General features: G+C 36.7%; 1 protein-coding gene across 3 annotated transcripts in view; it reads left to right on the top strand.

Moving 5' to 3' along the window:
- The window catches only part of RUNX1 (RUNX family transcription factor 1), a 201,347-nt gene that overhangs the window by 18,665 nt on the left and 159,018 nt on the right, over window positions 1-23,664 (top strand). The window contains exon 1 of one of the 3 annotated variants that reach the window (XM_081951302.1): window positions 480-546. The exons of the other annotated variants lie outside the window; for them this stretch is intronic. Coding sequence (XP_081807428.1) covers window positions 489-546 — 58 coding nt within the window. The 5' untranslated portion in view covers window positions 480-488. Of the gene's footprint in view, window positions 1-479; window positions 547-23,664 lie in introns of those variants that run through there. 3 annotated transcript variants of the gene reach the window in all.

Genomic DNA, 23,664 nt, shown 5'->3' with positions numbered 1-23,664 from the left:
TTCTTCCTTTTTAGAGGCTCTGTTTTCTGTTGGGATTGGGAGGGGATGCCATAATGAACTATAGCAGTTGATATGATTACATAAGAAAATTAATGTGTACTTTGAATGGCTGTTCTGCAAAACATAGACAGGTTTTGCATTAATTTGGTTTCTTTCATCTCAGTATGAAGAATAATTTGATTCCTCTAGTAAACCTTTCAAATTTTAAAAATTACTTGTATCTATAAAAAGTTATATTTATCCAGCTTTCCATTTCATGCACAACTATCTTTTCCATATGCATAAGCATCCTTCCTTTAGTTTCACTGCATGGGAAGCTCAAATCACATGGACAGGAAGATCCTAATATTACCTACACCTCTTTGGCCAGGATCAAATCAGAAGGATTTACATCACTGGTTCACCCATATGGTTTCAGTTTCCAATCCTGACTGCAGCACAACAGAAGGAAAAAGGTATCTCAGTGTTGTAACTCAAGAGAGCTTATAATGACCATGGAACAGGCTCCACCATCCAAAATATTCTCTCTTTGGAACACCTTTCCAGGTAGGAGTGATTGGGGCCAAATTTATCTTTTCAGCAAAGATGTTTTTTATTTGCTCATAATTTTTAGGATATTTTTTACTGCTGTTTTAATAAATGACTTTGCTGATTCTGCTTTTAATAACTGGTTTTACTGTTCTTTTTTTTTTAAGTATATTTAGAATACTGTAAATTATAATTGCTTTTTCTATGCAATACAGGAAGCTATAAACCATGGTATAAATCCCTATAGCCACAATCTGACAGTAGGCTAAGGCAAAACCATACAAATGACAATATGGTTTTTCCCCTATATGTGATCCCATCTGCATGTTGCATTACATAGTATTACAGTAGTACTTTGGTACTTGACTGCTTCAAAACAACCAAATTTGGTACTTGACACATTTTGACGCAAAGATTTGTAACTGCAAAATTAAGTCATTCTACATATATGTGCCTCTTAAATGGGACATATAATGTGAGAAGAGGTTTGTTCTTTCTGTGGTATGCCAGGAGACACAAGATTTAAACAACACAATATGGAACTAACTTACTTTTTCTTCTCATTTTGGAAAGGCGAGGTTGAGAAGACACTGTTTGGCTGTAGAAGACCCAATCTCTTAATGATGCAACAGAATCTATATCAGCCCCAAAATTCAATTATAGGCATAGTGAGGAAGATAATGAAATATAGAATCATAAAAAACGTATATCAGAAAGTTGTTCTGGCTTGTTTCTTTGCTGGCAGACATAATCAGAGTTCCTTTAATTGTTAATTTTAATCCAATTTTTAAAATGTTATTGTTCATATTATTTGGGTTTGTTTTTGGATATTCTATCTAATTTCTTTTTAACTTTTGTAATATGTGTTTTTTTTTAATGTTGTACGCTGGCCTGAGTCCTTTGGGAGAAGGGCGGCATATAAATCCAATAAACAAACAAATAAACAAACAAACTTTATATTACATATAGGTAGTACTCAGGTTATGGCAACTGGGACCATGCTGCTTAGCGACAGCAATCCTGACAGTCCCTGTTGCCATTGTTAAGCAAGGATCTCACATGACTGTGACTTCTGACTTCCTCCTGGCTTTCCCATTGACTTTGCTTATAGGAAGCAGGGAACATTAGAAAACAGGCTCATGTGACTGCAACTTATGATGACATAATTGCAAGCTGAGCACTGAGCACTTGGATGACAATTGCAAGACTGCAGAGATGTTGCAATGGCCTGAAATATGAGAGCTTGTCATAAGTACCATTCTTTCAATGTCATCATAACTTTGAGTGTTCATTGAATGAATGGTTGTAGCCTGAGGACTAGCTGTAACTTAACCAGGAATATCCGAAATGAAGGAATAAGAAAAAAAGCAGGTTGTTTTATGATCTTTTCTTGAAGTGACTTTTAAGAATTGTCCTACTTGGGCCAGTGAGCTACAGTACAAGGAGACAACAGAAAGGCTATCAGTGTTATTAATGTATCTTAACATTTTACATATCCTTACCTCACATCCCCTAATTTTGACTCAGATATGTACTAGTGATATTTCATATTCTCGTAACTGTGCTGCTGCCTTCTTGAGGTAGCTTAAAAATCAATAGCGTACCAATTTAAAACATTTTGTTTTCCTTCTCCCAACACAATTGTTGCTTTGGATATAATCTAGACTGTTTCTAGATGTGCCATTTCAATTGGACTGGAATATTCCCATTTTCTATTCACTACCTTAGGCTACTAAGAGATTTCCTTTCCCTTCCAGTTACAAGGAACTACTATCTAGTGCTATTTCTGGAGAGATGGCCTTTGCTGGTCCATCACTTCCAAATAGCTTGTTAGGTCTTCTGCAGATTACTTAGATATGCAGCTTTAGTGCTCTATTGAAAGATCCCAGACCTGTGTTTCTCTAAAATGTACTGGCCTGCTAGTCCCACTTTAGGCATAAAACATGACTGGGTGACTTCACCAGGAGATAGTGAGTTCTAGTCCTGCCTTAGCCCAACAACCTCATAAAGTTTTTGTTGTGGAAAAAAATAAGGAGAAGAAGAGACATTGGATATGCATTGCTAGTACTTGTACTGCAAAAAATAGAGATGCTCCGGCTATACATTTTGAAACTGGCTGAATTAAAATAAAACCCTCAACAAATAATTTTTTGAGATCTTGGTTTCTTCTAATTCTCCCTTCATCTGTGCTGAAAAGGGAGCGATACCTTCAGGTAGAGAAACAGAAACATAGTTGCTCTGTAATTGCTCCGACAGTGGCAATTGTATGCCTGGATTCATTTGTTCATTCTCATTTCACTTTTTTCTGTGTGATCTGGTGGCAGGGAGTTTCTTCCTATTGGGCATTTGATAATTTGCAGAAATCAGAAATATGCAAACTCCAGAGCAGGGAATTGAATGAGACTGAAGAAAAAAATTGCCTTGAGTAAGGGAATGACTGGGCATCACCATCTTTCTATTCTCAGGAGACTCTCTTCTGTCAGTATCCACATAGATTGTCAACCTTGGAATGAAGGATTGTATCTTCTTTTGCTTTTTCTCCAAACTGAGAGAGAGATTGCAGTGAAGGGAAGGGAAGTGGTAACTAAGGATAAAGAAAAGAGCAATTGGCAAGGAGCCCTGGGAAGGTTTCTAAATTGACTTTTACCTTGTCCCTCCAGTCGCTAGAAAACTCATGCTGGCTGCCCTATGGCTGGAATTCCTTTTCAGGCCAAGCATTAACTAAGCCTTGTGCATTTCTAACCATTGTTTATTCTTCATAATCTTCTAGTCCTCTTTTTGTTTCTCACTTGCTTCACCATCTGAGCTATTCTAATGATACTGGCCATCTCAACAATGGAAAAAGCACCAGGAAAAAAACGAGCAAGCAACTGGAGAGATTCCTCTTATAGCACTCTGCACTCCTCTTTCATTCCTGTGATTAGGAAGCTGAACTGGTTTTGGACAAAGCTTTCAAAATAGGGTTAGATTTATATTCATAAAAATCTAGTATGAGTGAGAGTCCATTTGGTTAAATAGTACAAATGATACCAGCCTTTAGAAATTTGTAGACACTTTTTGGCTATGAAATAAAAATCCAGCTGATTTGTGTGTTTGGTGATTTTATAAATAAAATGGGTCATAGTTCTATCAGACTGATCAACATTATGTTTTTCTTATTTTTATTCTCCAAAAATATTTATTTCATGACTCATTAGTTATTGGCTGCCATCAGATTTGTGACATTTCTATTTGAGTTCTTTATCCAAGAACACACATTCTTACAGCTTATTTTAATAGAAGGGGGAAATTAGTCTTTTCCCCCTGCAGAGATATTTACTTGAGCATTACTTTGCTTATTAATTAGAATGCTACTCTAAAATGGAATAAATTACTGCCAGTTTTACAATGCTTTTCAGCAGGAAAAAAACACTGTATATGCCGTGCAACTTCTAAAAATGAGAGGGGGTGTTTAACAAAAGTTTCCAACAGTTACTTTCAAACTGAATAAGTTCCTTGATGTCTGACACTGGTTGGTATCACAGTTTGGTGTTTTGTTTTGTTTTTTTGGCTGCTGAAAGCAATTTAGATAATACAGATTAAGTGATGTCCTTTTTGTGAGGTGGCATGCTCTAGAACAATTTTTCTTGAGTCCCTTGATTATTAAAGGTTGTGGGGGAAATGACATTGCCATAGGTCTATACTACAGGCCACCCAACCAAGCAGAGGAAGAAGATGAACTTTTTGCTAGTCAGCTAACTAAGGTATGTAGGAAGCACACCACAATAGTAATGGGAGATTTTAACTACCCTGACATCAACTGGGAAACAAACTCTGCACCAAGTGGAAGATCCAACAGGTTCCTAACAAACCTAGCAGACAACTTTGTTTTCCAAAAAGTAGAGAAGGAAACAAGGGGATCAGCCATACTGGACTTAATTCTCACTAACAGAGAGGAAATGATAGAAGGTGTTGAAGCCATAGGAACCCTGGGGGCAAGTGACCATGCAATATTGGAATTCAACATTATCCAAACACAAGTAGTAGAACAAAGTCAAACTAGAGTCTTGAACTTTAAGAAAGCTAATTTCAATAAACTTAGAGAGAGCTTGGGAAAAATTCCATGGATGAGAATCCTCAAGGGGAAAACAACTCAAGAAGCTTGGGAAATTTTGAAAAATGAGATTAGAAAAGCCCAGTCTAACACAATACCAATGAAGAAGAAAAACAACAGCTCCCAAAAGAAACCAGCATGGCTGCATAAACAACTATCTGACAAACTGAAAGACAAAAAAAGTAAGTATAAAAAGTGGAAGGAGGGGGACATAACTAAGGCAGAATATCAGCAAATAGCCCGAGCCTGTAAAGATGAAGTGAGGAAAGCTAAGGCTCACAATGAAGAAAGGCTTGCCACAAAAGTAAAAATTAACAAAAAAAGCTTCTTCCAACATGTTAAAAACAAGAAAAAAGTTAAGGAAACAATTGGTCCATTGCTAGGAGAAAGTGGCAAGAAGGTGACAAGCAACAGGGAGAAAGCAGAACTATTTAACTCATGTTTTGCATCTGTCTTTATACAAAGGGATAAAACAGTCCAACCTATCAAAAGCAGCACCACAAAATTAGGAACACAAATTGAAATAGGGAAGAAAATGGTAAGTGAGCACCTGTCTACCCTAGACGAGTTCAAATCACCAGGACCGGATGGATTACACCCCAGAGTTCTGAAGGAACTAGCAGACGAGATCTCAGAACCACTGAATTATATCTTTCAGAGATCCTGGAACACCGGGGAACTACCAGAGGACTGGAAAAGAGCTGATGTGGTTCCCATCTTCAAAAAAGGGAAAAAATTAGATCCAGGAAACTACAGACCTATCAGCCTAACCTCAATACCAGGAAAGATTCTGGAAAAAATAATCAAGCAACGAATTTGCGAACACCTAGAAGCAAACAAAGTAATAGCCAAAAGCCAACATGGATTTGTCAAAAACAGATCATGCCAGACTAATCTTATTGCATTCTTTGATAATGTGACAAAATTAGTGGACCAGAGGAATGCCGTTGATATAGTTTACTTGGACTTCAGTAAGGCTTTTGATAAGGTAGACCATAACCTACTACTAGATAAAGTAGAAGAATGTGGGTTAGACAGCATCACCACCAGATGGATTGGTAACTGGCTGACCAACCGCACTCAACGTGTAGTTCTCAATGGAACTGCATCTACATGGAGGGAAGTATGCAGTGGAGTACCCCAAGGCTCTGTTTTAGGCCCAGTACTCTTCAACATCTTCATCAATGATTTGGATGAGGGAATAAATGGGGAACTCATCAAATTTGCAGATGATACCAAGCTGGCAGGAATAGCCAACACTCCAGAAGATAGGCTTAAGATACAGAAGGATCTTGACAAACTTGAACATTGGGCACTATCTAATAAAATGAAATTCAATGGTGAAAAGAGTAAGGTTCTACATTTAGGCAACAAAAACGGAATGCACAGGTACAGTATAGGTGATACCTTACTCAGTAGTAGTAACTGTGAAAGGGATCTTGGAGTCCTAGTGGACAACCATTTAAATATGAGCCAGCAGTGTGCAGCAGCTGCCAAAAAAGCCAACACAGTTCTAGGCTGCATCAACAGAGGGATAGAATCAAGATCACGTGAAGTGTTAATACCACTTTATAATGCCTTGGTAAGGCCACACTTGGAATACTGCATTCAGTTCTGGTCGCCACGATGTAAAAAAGATGTGGAGACTCTAGAAAGAGTGCAGAGAAGAGCAACAAAGATGATTAGGGGACTGGAGACTAAAACACATGAAGAACGGTTGCAGGAACTGGGTATGTTTACCTTAAGAGAAAGAAGGACTAGGGGAGACATGATAGCATTATTCCAATATCTCAGAGGTTGCCACAAAGAAGAGGGAGTCAAACTATTCTCCAAAGCACCTGAGGGTAGAACAAGAAGCAATGGGTGGAAACTAATCAAGGAGAGAAGCAACTTAGAACTGAGGAGAAATTTCCTGACAGTGAGAACAATTAATCAGTGGAACAGCTTGCCTCCAGAAGTTGTGAATGCCCCAACACTGGAAGTCTTTAAGAAGATGTTGGATAGCTATTTGTCTGAAACGGTATAGGGTTTCCTGCCTAGGCAGGGGGTTGGACTAGAAGACCTCCAAGGTCCCTTCCAACTCTACTATTGTATTGTATTATTGTATTGTATTGTATTTCCAAATTGTAGATCCTATCAACCCAACTAGCATGACCAATGCCTACCTTTCCAAATTTCTATCATTTTCACTAAATTTTGTCCTTGAAGAGCAAATTAGATAAACATCTCAATAATTGAAAACAAATCATAGTAAAATATATTCAATTATAAATTTTGGATCTATGGATGCATACTGGGTACCTAAAAGAGAGAATGGCTACAAGAAGAATATGGGCACATTTCTTTCCTCGTGGTAAAGGTTGACATGATTAAACGGATCCACAATTATGACTAATACAATACATCCTTATCAACAATCTGAATGGGGATATTTTTCAAATGTATGTGACAGCAGGTTTTCTTATCAGTTCAAATAGAGTCTGAATGTGAACATTCTCAGTAGTTACCAGAATTTCAATGTTGGAAAATTGTTTTCTGAGCAGTCATGCCCAAATGTGCTTACAGGTAAAGTAAAAGCTTTCTTCTTCAACAGATAGGAAGTAGGGAGGAATGCATGTATGGGTTTCTTTGAAGTATATTTTGAAAAAAGATAAGCAGCAGCTACAAAAGTAGACTGAAAATGTTTGCATATCTCATAGCTTGGTTAATTGCTAAGTGTGTCAAGCTAACACCATGACAACAGGTGTGCAAGGATCAGAACATATATCATTATAGGTTTTTTCCTGGCTCTCCAACCCTTAAGATAGCATAGCTTACTAGATTGGCTTCACTTATTTGCACTACGCCATGGTGGATTTTATGTGGTGTTGGCATGGAATCTCAAAGATAATATACTTTGTAAATCATTATGTGAAAACTAGACTTGGCACTTTGGTTATTTTTATTGGAATTTATCCAACTTTTCTTGCCTGGGCATCATAATTTCATATCATGCCATGACATAGGTATCCTTCAAAGGTGAGCTGAAATCACCCTTACTTAAATAGTTTTGCAATCCTGAGACATTTCTATTGGTAGTGTAGTGGGTGCTGTAGTGTTGAGTTTCCATTTAAGAGAAGAACTCTTGCCTTACAATAGAGAAAATGCCAAGATGATATGAGGGGCATGTGGATAAAACTGACCTGACTAGAATTCTCAATTCAATTTGTTCCTGACTAATGGGGAAACTTAATCAAATCTGATTCAGATACTGGAACAGATTAGAGAGACAGACATATGCATAGACAAAATATTTTCAAATATCTGAATTAATTCATAATTGTCCACTTTGATGGTGGTTTACACTCTTTTAGAGACTCGGTTTAGAAATTTGAATTGAATTAATTCATCTGAATTTCCCCATTTCTTGGGGATAAGTTCAGTTACTTAGACTGTGAGAAGGTTTAGGCTAAAATTACCTGTAAGTGTAGAATTTAGTAGTATTTATTTCTGAATATGAATAGATTTGTTTTTGGCACCTATAACCTGATAACCAGTTTTCTGTCTAAAAATTACTTTCTGTAAAACTGCAAGAAAAATAATTCAATTCTATGACAATCTTTTAAAATGTTAAAACCCCCGACTATACTTTCAAATGAAAACACTTGGATCAATTTCTGAAATATACTTAGTAGTATACTAATCTATATATTTATCAAATCTTATGGGTACTGAAAAAACAAATATATTTGAATGTCTATACACTGTTTGTTGTTCATCTAAAATATTCCTAAGAGACTACTGGCTTACAAACTACTGTTTTGCAAATATGCTAAGTGGGAAATAAACCAATACTTTTAAACCTCCTATTAAATCAGAGGAATTAAGCCTACAGATCATTTTCATTCTAGCTATGCACACAAAAACCTCTAATTTAAATTTTGGACTTTATCAGTGACCACCTTAATCCATCAGCACCTGCCAGAGGACATCCAATAACCTGCTCTTTAACTGGTAGAACATATAAAAGCAAGGCTGTAATATTTCTCATATTACAAGCCAGCTGCTAGCAAACATCCATTCTGTTTCAGAAATAATTGGTTTGGACCTCTTTTGTGACTAGTTATATGTACTTCAAGCTAATATTACTTTTAATGGACTTGCTAGTTTGTTAACATACTGAGAACAAATTTTGGTTCCATATATATATATATATATATATTTATAAAAACAGTAAGTGAAAAAACTAGTTAAATTATGCCTAGGATTTTATTTGTGCTCATGCTTTTCTTTTTTACATAATAATGACAATTATGCGATATAGTATTTTGCAGAAGCTAGCAAGTTTTTACTACTTCTACTTATGACCACAATTGAGCCTAAAATATATGTTGCTAAGCAAGACAGTTGTTAAGTGAGTTTTACCCCATTTTACGACTTTTCTTGCCATAATTGTTAAGTGAATCAGTGCAGTTGTTAAGTTAGTAAGATGGTTGTTTAATGAATCATTGACTTTGCTTGTCAGAAGGTTGCAAAGGGTGATCACATGACCTCGTGACACTGCAACTGTCATAAATACGTGCCAGTTGCCAAGTGTCTGAATTTTGATCATGTGAGCATGAGGATGCGGAAATTATTGTACGTGTGAAAAACGGTCATAAGTAACTTCTTTCAGTGCCAGTGTAACTCAGTGAATGAATGGTTGTAAGTCAGGGATTAGTCCAAACATTTTTCTCCTTTAATAATATTAGATTCCTCTGTGCACAGAAGTCCCATGTTCAGTAGGACTGGGAATCTTGTTCTCTGTGAGGCTTTCACAGTCAAATCTCCTGTTAAAGCCAGAGCAGTGAGAGCCCTAGATTAAGTTCCACAAAGCTGTTGTGGGGGATCAAAGCAAAGCCTGCCTATGGTGTTTTGCTTCAGGAACAAGATGGCATGATTCCCATTCTGAATACCAAAGTTGATTTTTCTGGCAATCGAGTCTTTCTTATGCGATTGCAAGGGGATATCATCCTCCACAAAATCTGAAGGCAGCAGTCTGGCTTAAATCACGCAGGAAAGGCCCCGTCACTCTCTTCATGCATATCTGTTGCATGAAGTAACTATCTTCTTCCACCTAATTGTAGAGTTAGCTCTGGGAAAAGAAACCCTTGAAATAGGTGTAGATTCTTTTTCTCTCTGATTGTCCACATAATAATTGCACTGTTTACATTTTTTTAAAAAATGGACTGGGTTCACAGTGTATAAGGGTCTAAGTAAATTCTTGTGATCTATTTCATTTTTGTTATGAATGCTTGTGTTAAGACAATAGAAATTTGTTTCTTCGCTGGACTAATGCAGAAACAAATTCCAAAAGAAATCTAGGATAAGATTTTAATTCAAGAGGTGTTTTTTAAATTTAGTTTATTGAAATCTGGATGAACCTTTTTCATTATAGCTACAAAATGCACAAAGCGGATATTGTTGTCATAATAATCATAAACACTTCTAACATTTCTTCTCTGAAATGCTGATTGTAAAATGTACCCTTGTTCTAGATTATTTCATATCTTCCCGAACTTTATCATTTTAATATATTTAGTTTTAAAATAAGAACATTCATGAAACCAAATTAGATCTCATTCATGCAATTTGGTATACTTTAAAAATATTCGTATCACATTTCCATTTGATGCTCTTTAAATTCTTTAGGGAAAACATTAAAGTCACTGAAAATTGCCTGTTACCAAAATCCACATGGTAGCTTTATTAGCAGAAGCTATACATCTGCTCCTCAATTATAAACTCACTGACCAATGGTCTTTTTTTATTATTCATGTTCATGTTTGATGTCCTTACATACTGAAATTTTATCTTGCTGTCCATGCCTACTCTGATCAACACCATCAATTATCAAGGAATAATCTCTGTGGTCAAGTCCACACTAGAGTAGGATTTAGCAGACTAAACTTCCTTGCCATGTGTAATGCAACTTAATGATATCATTAGTGTTTGTTAAACAAAGTAGCCAAGGTGCCGTGTTTATTGCTTTCTATTCTTGAGCAGTACTTTTGATGCAAGTTCCGGAGAAGTAACCAATTTCTTCTTGGAATTGGTAAATAGGTTACCTGTTTCAAGTAGCAGACCGTAGTAGGTCATGAGGCTTTAAGAAAGAGGAAATCATCCAATAAGTCCTGTGAATATATGAGGGATATATATACCTGGTTACTCAGGTACAATTTTGCTTCATTTTACCTAGTAAAGGTAAATGTTCCCCTTGCACATGCTAGTCATTCCTGACTCTAGGCGATGGTGCTCATCTTTGTTTCAAAGCCAAAGAGCGAGCACTGTCTGAAGACGTTTCCATGGTCATGTGGCCAGCATGACTAAACGCCAAGGGCGCATGAAACATTTTTACCTTCCCACCAATGGTGGCTCCTATTTTTTCTACTTGCATTTTTGCATGCTTTCGAACTGCTAGGTTGGCAGAAACTGGGACAAGTAAAGGGAGCTCACTCCGTTTTACTCATGAATGGGCAAAAGCTGTATGCAGTTCCACTAGGCCTTCTGCTGGAACTCCCAAGTTCCTGAGAAGTTTTGGCAAAGTACTCTACATACATTTAATATACTATTATTACTACATTAAACTAAATATCTTACTTTAATATACAAAAATTAAAGTATAAAATATTATACTATCAACAAAATATTAAACGTCAGATTGTATTACTTTAGAGCTGATATTATGCTCTGCCAAGCCAATTCACATTATACTTTGTACAGTGCATCTCTTGGCTGCCAAAATCTCCTGAAGTACAATTCCCATCTACTTAAAGAATGCTTATAATTGCTATTCTATAGGTTCATATATAAAGGAATTACTTGAGGAACTGATCAGCCAAACTGCAGTAATTTAAATGATAAATCACCTTAGTTTATCCAATTATGTGACTAAAAATGTTAGAAATCTCCAGCCTCTGAATAATGAAAAACTTGGAAGCTTCTCGTTTAGACAAAACAGGTTTAAATATACATTAGTTCAGTGTTGAGTTGAAGCTTATGAGAAGATAATCTAAGGCTACGTTAACATAATCTTGCAAATCTGAAGACACAAACTTCCCGCCTTCACTTTTAACTGCTTGATCCTTTAGGATGGGTCTTTCCTAAATTCTTTTTCTGACTGTTAAGAGACTATGGGTTCCAGCATCTCTTGTCTGAGTGTTTCCTAAGCAGCATCTCTTCCCTTCTTTCCCCAAGGTCATTCATACATTAAATTACTATAATATCAACCTTGTGAGATAGACTAGACTGAAAAAGACAGCTCCTGTCTCAAGTGGCTCAATGCTTAAAGGTGGACTTCAACCTAGATTTCCCTGTTGAATCAATCATCCGAGCCACTGCATCACACTGAAGGTAAATACTGTAGAATTATTTACTGTTGAAGCCACAAATATTTAGGGAGCCCTACTGATCTGACACAGTGCTTTGAATCTGACCTGCCTTGAATCAGACTTCAGTTTCAGTTATATCTAGAGATTGTATGGTTTCCAAGTGGATACGTTTTCTGGAGATCATGAGGTTGACCCTCTCTTGCAGATGGTGGTAGCTTTGTGCTCCTGATGGGTGTTCTATCACCGAGGTTCTTCCATATGGGATAGAGTTTATAAGCAGTCTGATATGATGGCCCACCCTGCCCATCAGTACAGGTGGTCATCAATAAAGATGGCAGCTTCATAATGATCAGGAGAATCTTTATGGAGATTCACTTAGACAAGCAGCCTGACTGGAGAAACCACTTCTACTTCCTTACCCTGAAAATGGCAATAGAAATGGAAAATAAGAAAACAGATATTCCTGAATGTCCCTGGAAAGTTTGCATTTGTCAAGAGTCTTAGAATGCTGTTTAATCATCTAACACTTTTAGGCATTGTAATTGACTGGCTTCGAAATTGGTAATGTTTCAATGTGGCATACAATAAATGTATTCTGAGGAAGTCAAAGAAATACCAATAAAATGGAAATAAAATATCACCATTCCGATTTTACATATGGGAAAGAAATACAGTGAATTTGAGCAGCTTGCATAAATTAAGTTTGTATCAAAGCAGAGACTGTAATTTGGAAAAGATTGATGCAACTGATTGGATGACAAAGCAGTCCCAAAATGTATGTTTTTCTTAGTTTGTAGATAAAGCAAAGGAGGAAAGAACTGGATGTTTTCTCTGAATGGCTTTTTGCCAGAATTCTCAGTGACTATTTTTTCCAAAAATCTGGAAGTCTAGTGTTTTCATCTCCTCATATTTTCATAGTCTTTTGGAAATTCAGTATAAAAATTACATGTAGTCATCCAAGCTGTTTCTGCCAAGCAGGATAGTTTCCTACTGTGTGTTCTCAATTGTGTTATCCTGTGTCTAGTTTTAAATGAGTCAGCCACTGGGGCTTCCCACCATCTCCCCGTGGAGATTGCTCTATAGCCTAAGTAGACTGCTGGGTTAGCAAATATTCTTAAAATTCATTTAAATGTTCCTTTGCTTCTGTTTCATCCATATTTCCTGTTCCAAGCAGACGACGCTTGTGTGCAGGGGGTGAAGCAGCTGGAAAAGCTGGTAAAAAACATAGAAACAATCAGGAAGAATTGTATGGCTTTCATACAGACAGTTTGTGATCTAACTGGCAGTTGGGGAAGTTACAGTGAGACTATTTCCACTTCTTTTTCACTCAAAGTGGTGTGGCCTTCAGGGAAAGTGTCAGTTCTAATGGTAATAGCTGAAAATGGTACTCACAGCCTTGATCAAATAATTTAGCAGTTCTAACAGGTAAGGACACATTACTTCCTCCCAGCTCTCTCTAATTCTGTGGAACTAGTGATGTCGCAATGAACGGTCTTGGATGCAAAGCACCGCTTTGCAATGAAAATATAAAAACCTTCTTTGCGCTCCCCTCCCCATTTAGTGTCTAGGAACACTTCAACATTTGCAATGCCCTATCACTGATAGACTAGCAAGAAGGAAGTGAGAACAGAGAGATATTTGTATCTTCTCCATCTCCTTTCTGGCTGAGTTGACTGTTTTTTCTATTGTTGGAAATGAGAAGGAATATGTGTAAATTCTCAACTTACTCAAGTTGAAAATAAGAAGGCTGCATTTAGAGTTGGCAGGCTCTCCTAATTCACTCCATGTGCACAAATCATTTCTTTTTAAGACTTTCCAGTGCTAGGGTTCCTTGGCTTTTGTAAGATTTGGGCCTAGACATTGGTGGGGAATTTCTGTTGTTATTCCCCCACCTCCATCTAGTCTGAATTCTTCCTTCATCTTCAAAGAGAGAAATATAATGATATTTGGGATGCATGAGATTATACACTAATTGTTACAATGTTTTGGCATACAACTTTTCTTTGGCCTGATTCCAGATAGGAAATTATTTTGTGCAAGCATCTTATTTTCAAGTTACATAGGAGTGTACTGTACAGAGGAGAAGGGTTCACTTTTAAGTTAAAAAGTAGAATGAATTAATAAACAAATACCAATCCCTAATTCTATGAGTTTCTTCCTTTTTCATTTGATAAATGCATGGGCATTTATATGTATAAACAAATGCAGGATTAAATGAGGATTTGTACATGACAGAATCTTCCATTAGCTCACATAACCTCTCAAAAGATGAGTTCTCAAGAAAACTTAAAATGAACTGTTTTATACTTAGATATTGAAGTGCTACTTAGTTTTTAATAATTCAGTCAAATGTAAAAGGCACACTCAGGTTTCAGATACAAGGCAGATCTGCTCTTTCTTTTTGGCCCATCACCAGTGAGGGCCATTCACTAGTTCCTGAGTACAGGAATGGATGATGAATGTTCTCCACCCACTCCCAGACCATTGCAAATGCATCATACACCCTTGTGTATGATTTTCAACTTAAATTCAAAACTATCTTCTGAGCTAAGCCTTCCAGTCTTGCAATTGATACAAGGGCTTAAGAAGATACTGAAGTATCCTCAACCATAGAAAGTCATGCTTATTTTCAAAGGGTCTCCCAGGGGATATCCTTTCAGTGTCTGCCCAGATTGGGTGAAGCAAGTTCCCTTTAATTCCCCACTCCCCTTGAAAAGCTTCCTCCCCCTTTTTTTCTGTTTTTAAAACATCTTTAAGTGCCACTATGAGAACATTGCTATTTTGTTTCTATGAAGCTGGATTATCAGTTCTTGCTTGCTACATTTCCATTGTCCTACAGAAGAAAAAAGAACAACCTGTTCTCTATTGATTTGGTTATTTATAACATCATAGTACCAAAAAAAAAGGGGGGGGGAGAACCTGTTTAGAGTCAATATGGGAAGGAGGACTGAAGGAATCGTTATAGGCATACATCTAGGCAAGAAAAGAAAAGGCCCAGGACTAGTGAGAAGGCATCAATCCTTAAAAGGAAAAGGCAGATATTGATAAACCAGTCCACCCAGTGGCTATCCTGCAAAGCGTACCTTCCTTGTATGGACAAAAAGGCAAAAGCAGAGGAATGACCAATTGAGTTTTGTGGTGGCCAGCCTAACCCCGCTGCCAACCCACTGGAATTTGTGAAGCTGGCTAAGAAACAGAAGGGAAGAGCAGAAGAGACAAATAACTTAGCCAAGCAGTGCAGGATTGCCCACAACCTTATTCTCCAAACCTTCACAGACATTGTATTCCAAAGCCAAATGAAGAAAGGATGGGAACTTGCTTCTTTATTTCTATTTGTTGCTTCTTGGTAGGTAGCAGCAGCAGCACCTACTGATTATCTGAGTAGAGAAACCAACGGGATCGGGCTTGGTTAGTACTTGGATAAGAGATGGCTGAGAGTAATCAAGGGCTCTAGTGAGACTAAAGCAGATTATGGCAAACCATTTCCATACAGTATACCAGGGGTGTCCAAATTCTGGGAGTTGAAGTCCACAAGTCTTAAAGTTCCCAAGTTTGGACACCCCTGCAGTATACCATTGCCCGGATAGTTGCTTGGACAAGGTTGCTACAAACTGAGTTTGACTTTATTTTATTTATTCATTTATTCTGCAATCTTCATTTTTTGTGTCATGATTTTCAGTCTGTGGAGAAGGAACTTCATGATCCTGCTTTTTTTTCTCCCCTTATACCTTCTGAAAGAGAAGTCTGGTTGATTCATTGAGTAACATGAAAGATAAGACATGAAAGGTGGAATGGAATTGGAAATCTCCAAATATGTTGGCCTTCCTTCTCCTCCATTCAAAGGGAACCTCTCTTTGGTCCAAGGACCAAGCCTGTAAGCAATTCTGGCTCCAGCATTGGTATGTAACATAACTATTTGTAAATACTTCTAAAACATGTTTTCCTATTCATAATAAAAATGAACATTTAAAAAAAAAACCATTCATATATATTTTGTAGACTTGACTTTCATTTCTCTTGCAAAATCTCTTTCATCTGGCTTTAAAGATTTAATCCCTAAACCCATTTTAACATCAAGTGTTTTTTTTTTCAAAGTATGTTGTCATTTGTGGCTTTAGAAGTACTAGCTGCCTTAGCATTTGGATAGAAAAGTAGGGTATAAATTGAATAAATAAATAGCAAATAGACATTATTTATATAGGCCTTACATGTATAAATATACTATCCCTGCATGTAAATATCCTATCTTTAAATTCTTCCATGCTAAGATCCAGCAGAATGCATATGAACACATTCAACATATTCAGTTTTCTCTCCTTTTCCCCTAATTTTGCTGTTTGTGGTATGGTAGCAATTATGCAAAATATCCTCCTCTCCCAAATCAATCCTACTCGGAAGTGTTTGTCAGTAATAAAAAAAACATATTACATTATTCTGGTGTAACATGTGAAAGCAAATACATATTGGGTGTTTAAATGTAGCAGAGATGGCCTAATAATTCTTCTGAAGGACAGAAGCTAGTTTGCTGGGATTTTTCTTCCACCGGAGGATAGAAATAAAAATGTGCTTTGAAGGATAAAATGGTCAGTTGTTTTGAGTCATAAATTGAGTCACACAGACCCCTAATGGCATTTCCAGGACTACAGACAAGCTGATGCTCTTAAAAGACTGTTTAAAACTTTTTTGAATAAATAATTTCTGAAAGATTTCCAAAGAGTTGAATAATGTTTGGCGCAAAATGCTGCCAAAATACACACATCATCTCCTGAGGGAGGATTTTTGCAAGCCTTTGTGTTTATCTGCCACATAAGGGTGGTAACAGTGAGCTGTCATCACAGTGAAAATCCCACGTTATCAAAGGGAAGAGAAAGAGGAAAGATATCAACAAGAGTGCTTCAGAATACACCACAAAAAGTATACCAGGTACCAGGAGCTAAGTTCCTATTGTATTCAGGTATCCACAGGAATGCAAGCAAGAAGCCATGAATCACTTAGAATTCTCTGGGGACTGCCTTTCACACATTACAGGAGGTTTTGGGGATATTTTTTTTCATAACGAGGGGAATGCACTTACAGTCTTGTACCTCTTCATGGGTAAAAAGTAGACATTCATACATTGCTACATAGATGCTTAATGGAAATTTGCTTCCAGTTATTTGTTCCCAATATATCGAACAATAATATAATAGATGCCTATAATCTATTTTTACTTTATGTGTGCCAAATTTAACACAATGTAGTACCCTCCAGATATGCCAGACTTCAAATTCCATAATGATGTGAGGGAAAGTTCACTGCTAAATTCTCTGTTACTATGTAATGGGAATGTCATACATTGAATTATTATTATTATTATTATTATTATTATTATTATTATTATTATTATTATTATTATTATTATTATTATTATTATTATTATTATTATTATTATTATTAACTTTATTCATTAAACATGAAACTCAGCCAACTGAACATTCAAAAATGCATTACAAATACCAGTGACTGGTGCTAATGGTTGCTACGGTTTGCTGCCAGCGTCCTAGGTATCAACCAAGTACCTTCTTAAAATATAAGATGTTCTGAGTAGCGCAGTTTTTTGCAGTTCCGCTGGTGTTATTGCAGGAAGCTGCAATTTGTTGATGTATCTTTTAAAATTCTTGGACATGATGCCAAGTGCCCTGATGACAATGGGTATCATTTTGCATGCTTCATCCATAGCCGTGTAGTTTCGATGGCCAGGTCGCAATATTTCATTATTTTTTCTAGTTCTTTTTCTTCGACTCTGGCATCTCCAGGAATAGCGATATCAATAAACTGTACACTTCGGCCCTCTACAACCATGATAACTGGCGTGTTGTGCTCCAAATGAAGATCCATTTGTATTCGAAAGTCCCACAAGATCTTCACCTTCTCATTTTCGATAACTTTTTCCACTTTATGTTCCCATGACTTTCTGGATGCAGGTAAATCATATTTTTTACATAATGACCAGTGATTAAGTTAGCAATTCGGTCATATCTAACTTTGTAATCAGTTTGTGCGATTATGCTGCATTCACATATTAAATGTGAAACAGTTTCAACTTTGTTATTACAAAGTTGACAATTTGGGTTGTCAGTGGATTTTTGTATCTTCACTTTCATGGCGTTAGTTTGTAGTGCTTGTTCTTGAGCAGCCAGTATTAAACCTTCTGTTTCTTTCTTGATAGTTCCCATCTTAAGCCATGTCCATGTCAAGTTGTCATCACATTTTCCTTCAATGTTTTTCAAGTGCTGTCCTTGCAAAGCTTTGGTTTTCCATCTATTTAATCTGTCATCCAGCTGTTTTTTCTTATATTCTGCCTTTGTTTCTGTTGTTTTTATGCTGTTCTCCGTTTTCACAGCCTGCAGCAATTTTTCTGTACTTTGGTTCACATAATCATTCAAACTTCGTTTTTCTTCTTTTACAGTTTGATGGATTTGCAATAGCCCCATGCCCACCATTTTTCTTGGCAGGTACAACCTGTCGATGTCACTTCGTGGATGTAAAGCATGGTACATATTCAAAAGTTTGCGTGTTTTATGGTCCACATTTTCTAGTTCAGCCAGAGTCCAGTTGATGATTCCAGCTGAGTAGCGTATCACTGGAATTGCCATGTGTTAATGGCTTTAATTATGTTTCCAGCATTCAGCTTTGATTTTAATATTTTGCGGACCTTCCTAATGCGTTGACTCTTTGACTTTTCCATTCAAGATGTTATCTGCTTCCAATATGTCTAGGTACTTGTAACCATCATCCTTTGCTTATTGTTGTTGTTGTTGTTGTTGGTCGCAGAGTCAGCCAGATGTTTAGACTGGATTTGGCATTTTTATCCACCTATTGAATTCTTCCCAAGAACCTCGGAAAGGTAGATGTTGTTGTTTGATGGTATAGAGATATCATGGCAGGGTGTAAGCTTTTCCAAGTAAAGCTGCCTTTTGCAAAGGAATGATGGTGATTTTGTATTTAATTCCCATTTTGCTATGTAGTCTGAAATTGAGCAGAATCTTTACGTATACATTTTTAAAAATATATCAGTGTCATACAGTATACACTCAAACCCCCCCCCCCCCACTTTCTGGTTAATCGTGACTGATTTTGGAGACTGCCTGGAGAAGTCCCTAATGTTTTCTTGGTAAGCTTTTTCAGAAATTGTTTGCTATTGCCTCTTTCCTAGGGATGAGAGAAAGTGACTAGTCCAAGGTCACCCAGCTTATTTTGTTCCTAAGGTGGGACTGGAATTCACAGCCTCCTGATTTCTAGCCTGGTGTCTTAACCACTACACCAAACTGCATCTCATATGCTCCTTACTAAACCTGTACAGTTCACCAACATCTTCAAATTCAGTGTTCAAAGATGGGTGAATTTAATTGGAATCTGAGATTCAAGAATTAAAAGCAATAAGATTTGAAACAAGGTAATTCAAATTTTAGTTCAGCAAAAGATCCAGCTACAAGCAACAAGACACTTGCAGCTAGAAAACCCATCATGGGAGATTGGTGGTGAAATTGACAGATTTTGCTGTGATGGCTATGCTTTGATTATGGTATTCTTTGATTAGGAAAAATTATCTACTGGAAACCTCTTGTCGATTATTTAGTAAAAACAAAAAAAATGAATTTCTAATTTATTGCTTTGATGATTATACAGAATAGATTAGAGAAAGAATGCATGTAACTAAAGCCTTCTGAGGCAATTTTAGAGAATGGAGACTATAATTGTACTTATGAAGAAAATTGGAAGATACTTCTTTGTATCTTCTTTCTTTTCTATTTTTCTATGTTTTTCTTTTCTTGCATTTTTGCTTTTTCTTTGCTCTCCTCCTTTTTTTTACCAGCTTACTGTATACTAGACTGTATTATTCTTTAATGTTTCTTTTTTTTTAAGTTTCAATAAAAATCCTACACAAAGACAGACATCTTTCCTTCCTTCTTTATAAATGAAACTCACATAAATTATAAATATAAATAACCTATTATTGTTTTATACACAATATAATACACTCCTTAGTAAAATATAGTCTATTTAGTAATCTAACAGCAAAATAATTAACTAAGGCCCAATCAGAAAATAATTCTTACTTTCTTTCACTTGTGTTCCAAAACAAGATGTTTATCAAATTCTAAAAGAAGAGTTAGAGACATATTATTCTCCAAACCCCCTGATGGAAAATACTTGAAGAGATGATAAATTTCATTGAGCAACTACTCAAATTGGCATCAACAAACCAACTGCACTTTCCAATAGAACCTATATAAATAAGGGAAACCAGCACTGCTGGAAACATCCATGGGGGGGAGTGGTCAAGGAGGAGCATATTATGAAACAGTGTTGTGCCACACATTTACAAAAAAGGGGAACTTACACTATATTGCCAAAATTACATAACCTTGGAAGGCTGAGTCAACCTTGAGCCAATGGCACTCAAACTCCTGGAGTGAGCAGTGAGTTAGCCCTCAAGTACTGCATTCTGACCACTGCTCCACATGGCTCTAGTTAGTTAGTTAGTTAGCTAGTTAGTTTATATCCCATCTTTGGTATTTTTATAAATAGGGTGGCAAACATACGTATAATCCTTCCTCCTCCTCTTTTTCCTACAACAACAACCCCGTGAGGTGGGTTGAGCTAAGAGGGAATGTTTGGCTCAAAGTCACCCAGCTGTTTTCATGCCTAAGGCAGGACAGGATTCTAACCCTAACCCTAACAGTCTCCCGGTTTCTAGCCTGATGCCTTAATCACTTGATCAAACTGACTCTTAGATTTGGTTATTATTCAAATACTAAATGGGCTAGCCCCTGATTAGCTTCCATAGTCAAATAAGGTCAGCCAAGTGTTGCCACTGCTAACTGTATGTGTGTAAATCTTGTTTTTAGTATGCTTTCATAGGTTTAAAGAATTGTGAATTCAAAAATAAATCATGAATTGCTTATTTTCAACTAAAGCAATTTGCATTTTTGTTACCTACCTTTTTTAAAAAAAATCTAAAATGGAATCTGTTCTTACATTTGGATGAAAACGCAACACATATAAATGTATTGATATAACTAAAAATATGTACAAGTTTTCAGCCTAATTATACATTTTAAAAATATTAAAACATCTATGACTTAGTATAAAACTGAAATAATGATTCAAAAGAGATGAACCAGAAGTAGAAGTATCAATCCACATCTATTCTTTGCATCATCCTTGTTAGGGAGTAAGTGAGTTAGAGAGCAGTTGTAGACTATTGTAAACATACTAAAACCAGTATTGGATTTCTTCAGGACCCAACACAAGGGACATCTGAGGAAGACAAGAATTTGCTGTATTATTCTTAGCAATAGCTGTCTACTTATTTTGGCACAGGATTGTATCAAAGAAGAATAAACCACACACACTGAGACAGACTGTTATAAAATTCATTAGGTTCCCTGAGAGATTACATTTTCAGAAGTGATCATATTACAAGTGTGCCTGACAAGCATGAACCCATGCTGAAATAAAAGAAGCACAACTTTTAGGCTGCAAATATGCATAATAACTGCCTAGAATAATCAAGACTTTGCTTGTTCTTTTCGGAAAGTTAGTTAGACACTCAGCTTTGCTTCAGCAAAGAAATGACCTTAACAGATGCAGAGACAATCTCGTGGACTGTTACATGCAGATTATCCTTGAGAGAGCTCCTTTTTGTCCCAAAAAATACAGGAGAACTAGACTCCTCTGTCCATTATTTGAGAGTCAGGCCCAGTAACAACAATGAGCTCTGCCAGTGAAGCCACAGATAATTTCACTGTATACACTCCAAACTAAATAGGCAAGAAGTTAATCTCTAAACTACTGGGACATTTCTTAAAACTAAAATGGTAACTCAAGCATGTGAGACTGTGATGGTGGTGGGGGGGGGGATGAGACCCCAAGATTGCTGATGGCTAAATCCTGCCCCCTGGTGCACAAGAGAATAGAGGCACAGAAGAGAGACAGTTCTGCTTCCGGTGAATTTTGCCAGGCAAGCATGCTTCATCTCTGGCTGGAAGATCCTCCCAATTCCTGAAAGAATTAAAAAAAAATACACTGCTGATCTGTTGAAAAGGACACCAAATTCACTATTGGTTAAGCAAAAAGAAAGAAAAGAATAGGAGAATGACAACTGGAAGCCGATCTTGACTAGTTCCTTATAAAATTATTGTGCAAGAGATGGAAATGTTACAAACAGTACCTTGTCTAGAATCACCATATTGTCATCCATCTTTCAGTATGTGAAAAGTTAGGGCCACAACATATGTTTGCAAAGACCAGTGTAGAGCAGAAAAGAGTTTTCTGTAACATCTTGGTAGCTTTAGGAAAGAGGCACATTTTCTTGACCGTTCTATAATGGGTTTAGATTGCTACTGGGGAAATCTTTTTAATTAGGCCTAGTCTTATATTTACAGCAAAGCCACTGCTTCTTAATCAAAGTATTTGCCCTTATGCATAAATCAACGACATGATATATTGTCACTGCTTCACAACTTAAAAAGAGAGATATGAATAATTTGTTCAGAGAATGAGTAGTTCTTTCCCCTTCATATTTTCACATGATGAAAATGCAAATCACAACTGAGTTATGTGAAAGTATAAAATCATGTTGGCAGAGCAGTGCAACAATGAGCTAAGATTCTCACTAATGATCGTTTCTTATTATCTCACTCTCTGCCTCATTCTGACTCATTATATACTGATGATTTCACTACCAACTGTCTGGCAGCTCTGAGATTCAGACATTTGTTTTTATATATATATAAAATTTGGGACATAATTAGACAACCCAAGGTGGCTCAGTAGCTAACAAACTTAGTTTGTTGATCAGAAAGGTCAGCAGTGGGCAGTTCGAATACCTAGAGACACGTAATGGAGTGAGCTCCCTTTACTTGTCCCAGCTTCTGCCAACCTAGTAGTTTGAAAGCATGTAAAAATACAAGTAGAAAAATAGGAACCACCTTTGGTGGGAAGGTAACAGCGTTCCATGTGCCTTCGGCATTTAGTCATGCCAGCCACATGACCATGGAGACGTCTTTGGACAGTGCTGGCTCTTCGGCTTTGAAACGGAGATGAGCACCGCCCTGTACAGTCAGGAACAACTAGCACATATGTGCAAGGGGAACCTTTACCGTTACCTTTTAGACAATCCAGGACTACATTAGTCAATATACTTTTATTGCAGACCCTGGAACTCTCTCAGATCACTTTGCTATGTTAAAATGTAGTCTAGACTCTTAAAATAATCTTTAGGCTTAATACTCTAAAAATAAACAAAAAATAAAGGACATCTCCCAAGGACCATAAAAAAAATCTAGATGAAATCAGAAAACAGTGTCAGTAAGGAAGGAAATAGCTCATATTCATTTGTGTAATTACTCCACACAATACATTAAATCTTTCTTCTCATCTCAGTATGTACAGTATAAATCTAGACATTTTTCAGGTACAGAAGATGTCTCTTACTTCAAGTTTAATAATTTTAGCATGTAAAACAAGAGTTTATTTTATGATAGTTTAACATCAAACATCCTCTAAATCTTTAAAGGACATGAAAGATAATTGTCTTGTCTGTTCTCTGGCATTTCTCCATATTAACTTTGTATCTTTGCTTTAGAGTTCCTATTCAATAAGATGGTGAAAGGTAATTTTCTTGAGGAGATGTATATATGAGTATGT

This window comes from Natrix helvetica, assembly GCF_964273705.1.
Source record: "Natrix helvetica genome assembly, chromosome: 4".
Taxonomy (NCBI): domain Eukaryota; kingdom Metazoa; phylum Chordata; class Lepidosauria; order Squamata; family Natricidae; genus Natrix; species Natrix helvetica.
This window is presented reverse-complemented; position numbering and strand designations above follow the sequence as displayed.